General features: G+C 32.4%; 1 protein-coding gene across 1 annotated transcript; it reads left to right on the top strand.

Annotated features, from left to right (window-relative positions):
• Nucleotides 1-5,638: 5,638 nt before the first annotated feature.
• Nucleotides 5,639-5,963, top strand: LOC133325978 (acyl-CoA-binding protein-like). Its single transcript, XM_061534667.1, has 2 exons — nt 5,639-5,644; nt 5,718-5,963. The coding sequence occupies exons 1-2, from the start codon at nt 5,639-5,641 to the stop codon at nt 5,961-5,963; spliced, it is 252 nt and encodes an 83-aa protein (XP_061390651.1).
• The last annotated feature ends 400 nt before the right edge of the window (nt 5,964-6,363 follow it).

Genomic DNA, 6,363 nt, shown 5'->3' with positions numbered 1-6,363 from the left:
TCGCCCAAGCCTCCAAATATCGCCTATATAATAGTACTCCACATTTTCGATGCTATGGGGGATTTGGGCACGTTTTTAAATATAATCGGCTGTAATTTGGCATATATCCATTCCCATTGTAGTAGCTGTAATATATCATTCCAGGATGGTAAAACACATTTTTGCGGAAACAATTCTATTTAGGACCAAGATTTCGTATTGTAAAGACGTTGAGCGAATTGGGTTGGCCTAACGCATAAATATTTCCCGTTTAATTAACGGTATGTCTGTAATTTTGAACATTATTTTTTCAGAGCATGGACATCTTACTATCACATAATACTGAAACATTGTCCCCACCGATTTAGGGAATCTACAAAGTTGTGTTTATAAGTTCAAAGACATTAACCAACGATTAGGAGAAGATTTGATATTTCTCGTGACATTGCAACATTTTAGGTGCTATAAGGATCAAAATGTCCCTATTATTATTATTATTATTTTCAAGAAAATAATTTAGGGCATGAATCTTAGAATCAGAACACTATTCCGACTGTCTTCTGATTTTCATTCTTGCATTTGTCCCAAAATTTACGTGGATTTTGTAGAAAACCGTGTACATACAATGATCGCGTGTACATTCAATGATATACTTCTCAATTATTTTTTTTTATTCTCACAAAAAAAAAGTTTAAATACAATGTCAATCCAATTGAAATTTAAAATTCTCAATTATTGAAAAATGAAGGCTTATAGGATTGGTCGCTACCAATTCTAGCCCAAAATATCTCAAAAGCAACTACGACGTGGTGCAAAGAGCTTGATACAAAATTCGTGGAAATGCAAATATGCTTCATAATATTTTTTTTTGCAAATTTTCCGCGGTTTTCAAGACTAAGATCAGATAAATCCGTTCAGCCGTTCTCGAGTTTTAGCGAGACTAATGAAAAACAATTCATTTTTATATACATACATATGTATGTATGTATGTATGTATATAGAATAGTTTTTTCAAGGCAATGACAATCCAATTGATTGTAGAAAATTGACATATTTTGAGAATTTTCCATAAATGACAATTACTTAAAGATATTATACGCTGCCAATTTTCGCCCAAAATATGTCCAAGAGGAACTACGAAGAGATGAAATCATAAAGGTTCGATATAAAATGTGTGGACATTCTAATATCTTTCAAAATATATTTTGCAACATTTTTGCGGATTTTTCTCAAAATGTTCTTTCATTAAAATCTCTCCACTTCAATTACAGACAACTAACAGAAATTTTAAGTCAAATCGGTCCAGCCATTTTTTTAAAATAATTTTTGCAAGATTTTCGCGGATTTTTCTTAAAAATTTCTTTCATAAAAACCTTTGAGTTAAATCGGTTCAGCCGTTCTCAATTGATGAGTTAGTATACGTTTTTATGGCTCCATTTTTATATACAGTGGTGGTCACAGAATTAAAACATTTACTGTGGTAAACATTGTTTGACCAGCCCTCGATTCGTTTGAAGTATTTTTGAAAATTTTTTAATTCAGAACACTTCGATATACTGCACTTAAGAGATTTAGTGTGAAAATAGAAACTTTTTGCATGCAATTTTTCCATAAATAACGGTTTTTATGAAAATACATCCACTTTGAAGTGGCCGTATAATTAAAACATTGTGTGGGATTTTTACTTTACTGCATTTTTTGAAAATATTTTTACAAAATCTCTTTAATTTAGTTAAATTATGTAAACTAAGCACCGATAAAATCATTTACAGATAAAAATTTTTGAAAACAATCTGAAAAATCTATCAAAATTGCCAACAATTTGCACAGTACACCTTACATTCAGAAAATCACCCTTATTATAGAAAATAAAGGTCCGAATGCACCAGAAATTGCTAGAATTAGCAGAAAACTATAAATAATTCTCAAAATAAATAAATATTTGAAATAAAAACTCAAAAAATGGGAATTAACCTAAAGTAACGATGCAATTTCAATAGCCTTTACTGAAGAAGGCCGGAATAGTTTTGCAGTATGTGAGAAAAAATCGATTGATATTGGTATTTATTATATCAAATCGACTGTTCGAGTAGTACATAATATATTTTATCAAAAAATATATCGGTCAGAACAGAAAGAACAGAGATCAACGCCTAGGTTGACGAGTAAAAGTTTCAGCCACACAGCAGTATGTTTGATGGTCAACTCTTGACACTTAAAAACTATTGAACATGACAATATTTTTCCAAAATAATATTTTTTGAATCGAATAACTTCCACTTGATGTATTTTAGTATCATGGAAGTAAAAATTTTACAGTTTGACAAATATTTTAAATCTTGTGTTGAACATCAGAAATGCTGCTGTGTGGCTGAAACTTTTACTCGTCAACCTAGGCGTTGATCTCTGTTCGTTCTGTTCTGACCGATATATTTTTTGATAAAATATATTATGTACTACTCGAACAGTCGATTTGATATAATAAATACCAATATCAATCGATTTTTTCTCACATACTGCAAAACTATTCCGGCCTTCTTCAGTAAAGGCTATTGAAATTGCATCGTTACTTTAGGTTAATTCCCATTTTTTGAGTTTTTATTTCAAATATTTATTTATTTTGAGAATTATTTATAGTTTTCTGCTAATTCTAGCAATTTCTGGTGCATTCGGACCTTTATTTTCTATAATAAGGGTGATTTTCTGAATGTAAGGTGTACTGTGCAAATTGTTGGCAATTTTGATAGATTTTTCAGATTGTTTTCAAAAATTTTTATCTGTAAATGATTTTATCGGTGCTTAGTTTACATAATTTAACTAAATTAAAGAGATTTTGTAAAAATATTTTCAAAAAATGCAGTAAAGTAAAAATCCCACACAATGTTTTAATTATACGGCCACTTCAAAGTGGATGTATTTTCATAAAAACCGTTATTTATGGAAAAATTGCATGCAAAAAGTTTCTATTTTCACACTAAATCTCTTAAGTGCAGTATATCGAAGTGTTCTGAATTAAAAAATTTTCAAAAATACTTCAAACGAATCGAGGGCTGGTCAAACAATGTTTACCACAGTAAATGTTTTAATTCTGTGACCACCACTGTATATAGATATAAATACTGATCACATAACTAAACCAGTAAGGAAAGTAGTAAAGTCGGACGGGGCCGACTATATGGTACCCTTCACCACTGTGGGTATATTAAACAGATGAATCCTAACAGACGTCGCATTATTGAAGAACCATTAACATGAAATTAAACATGTCATTCTGCAACCTATACTAAATTTTGGTCAGGTATAGAGTTGCTTCTTACGATGGGACAAAATAATGTAAATAAATTTAAAGCGAAATATCGAAATATAGGTTACACTTATTTCAGTATGGTTTTTGCATTCGGCCACATTTTGAGTTCTTTATTTACTTATAAATCCAAATTTACTTATAAATCCACACCAGAACATTCCTTTTCAGAGCAGATTTTTCTTGTAGTGACGGACTTTTTTTTCATACAGACTACAATATTTTTCTTCAATGGTATGCAACTGCATATTGTGCAACCTTAGGAAGATAAGGAGGTGGCTTTGAACGCTAAGGCGCCGGACACCAACAGATGCCATGGGAACCAGGGTTCAAATCCCAGCCGGGCTCAAGCTGAATTTTTGAGTTTTGTTTTTTATGCCTTTTTAGGGCGAAGATCATTCATGTAAATGTTTTTTATTAATTTCTCTTTCGAGATGAGCTACATGATCGGAGTTGCAATGAAAAGGAAAGCCAGAGAGATACTACATTCCCACCACTATGCGACGCGTTTCGCCGTTGGTTAAACGGCTCATCAGGCATATTGGGAAATGTGGCTTACAAACGTCTTTACTTGATAAGTTGTATTTATGTCGACTATTGTTGCGAAATTGCATCTACGAATTAAATTCAACCGTGTCTAGGTTCGGACCTTTTCCTTTTCATTGCAACTCCGATCATGTAGCTCATCTCGAAAGAGAAATTAATAAAAAACATTTACATGAATGATCTTCGCCCTAAAAAGGTATAAAAAACAAAACTCAAAAATTCAGCTTGAGCCCGGCTGGGATTTGAACCCTGGTTCCCATGGCATCTGTTGGTGTCCGGCGCCTTAGCGTTCAAAGCCACCTCCTTATCTTTCTAAGGTTGCACAATATGCAGTTGCATACCATTGAAGAAAAATATTGTAGTCTGTATGGAAAAAAAGTCCGTCACTACAAGAAGAATCTGCTCTGAAAAGGAATGTTCTGGTGTGATGCCAAATGTCCGAACCTTGACGCGGTTGAATTTAATTCGTAGATCCAATTTCGCAACAATAGTCGACATAAATACAACTTATCAAGTAAAAACATTTGTAAGCCACATTTCCCAATATGCCTGATGAGCCGCTTAACCAACGGCGAAACGCGTCGCATAGTGGTGGGAATGTAGTATCTCTCTGGCTTTCCTTTTCATTGCAACTCCGATCATGTAGCTCATCTCGAAAGAGAAATTAATAAAAAACATTTACATGAATGATCTTCGCCCTAAAAAGGCATAAAAAACTCAACTTCATTTTGTTTTCACACTTGTTTATGGATCTAATAAGGAAAAAGTGAGTACTGCATTATGATTGGCGTCAACGAATATCTATTACACTCTATGTTCCACAATTGTGAATAATAAATTGTGGGTTTTCATTATATGGAACCATTTTTTTTTTTTTTTTTTTGGCAAATACCAAAATTACGATTTATTTCAAAATACTCTTAGTATGATATTAATAATTAATATTTTCACTATCCAGTTGCCAGGAACGCCAAATTACGGTCACTTTGATGAGAAAATTTGGTAAAAACTTTCAAAATACAGGAACATTATATAGGGGCCTATAACTAATATTTTTTACAAACATTTTTCTCACCCTCCAAAATCCTGGCTTTGTCGAAAACGTTCTGCAATGATGTGGTGCACCCTTTAAGAACCTAAAATGTGGTGCACCCTTTAAGAACCTAAAATGTCAATTTACAGCCATTTCGGTTGGAAAATTTGTCTAAAAATTTAAAAATACCGATAATCGATCGGAACTTTTATATGGGGACTATGTCAAAAGATGGATCAATGATCATAATTTTCTGGTATGTGGATTATCTGTCATTAATGTGGATTAAAATTAACGGAAATGGTTATGTCGGCATAGACTGAATACAAGAATATAAATTCTTTACGAATATTTTGAAGTGTTGCAAACACAATTACAGATTTAACATACCCTTCACTTTGTTGTAGGGTTTATAGACCCTCCTGAGCTATTTTTTTTATCACAATTTGAAACTTTTTATATGCAGGAGTACCGTTCAATGAATAATCATTATTTAGTACATAATATATAACATAGTAATTGGTGGTTTTCCACACCAAAAAATTCTAAATGTTAGCAGGGTCTCATAAGAAATGATTCGGCATTTCTCAGTTCATATCAGTTGATAATTATTCGGTATATATATATATTGAATAACTGAACAAATTGCTCATTAATACTCTCACCTACAACGAAAGTGGTAAGAATAGAAAAAAGACATCATATTTGTTCGAAAATAAATTAATTTTTCATTTATTTCTTCATTCTACTGACAGATTGACGGTATTAGCAGCAACATGGACGTAAGTTTAAATAATACAAAATATATATTTTTGGAAGACATATTTAAAAAATGTGCATTTATTTATATTTTAGTTCGACACCGCCACCGAAAAAATGAAAGCCTTCACCAAGACTCCCCCAGACAATGTTATCTTGGAACTGTACAGTCTCTACAAACAATCCACCGTTGGTGACTGCAACATTGAACAACCCGTTGCTTTGGACTTGAAAGATAAGGCCAAATGGAATGCCTGGAACGAGAAAAAGGGCATGAGCCAAGATGACGCCAGGGCAGCTTATATTGCTGCCTATGAAAAGTATGCCCCTCTCTATGCTTAATTTATTTTATTTGCCGAAAAAGTCAACAGTTGTAAATAGTCGAAAATAAAGTAGTTATTTGTAGATGTATTAAAATGATGTGAAAAAATAAGTGTGATTATTTGGAGTAATACGAGAGAATAAGTCGGATTTGTGAAATATTAGAGAACTTGTTATAAAATTTGTTGCTTACTATTCCTAGCAGGCATATTGGCAAAAATTGTGAACAGAACAGCCCAATCGGTTCGAAAACATGAAAAAATATAATATGTGATCAAAACCAAATGTGAACTCAATATTCGGTAAAACCCACCACCAGAAATCTTTTCATGAAATTGTGTACCAAAGCTATTTTCAAGATTTTTCGAAATAAGTTTAGAACATGCTAATAATTCGACCAACAATATACGACGGAAGATAA

Source organism: Musca vetustissima, unplaced genomic scaffold (genome assembly GCF_032173495.1).
Source record: "Musca vetustissima isolate MV318-11 ecotype Yass unplaced genomic scaffold, APGP_CSIRO_Mvet_v1 utg18653, whole genome shotgun sequence".
In the NCBI taxonomy this organism is placed as follows: domain Eukaryota; kingdom Metazoa; phylum Arthropoda; class Insecta; order Diptera; family Muscidae; genus Musca; species Musca vetustissima.
The sequence above is the reverse complement of the archived record's forward strand: the minus strand, read 5'-3'. Positions and strand labels throughout refer to the sequence as shown.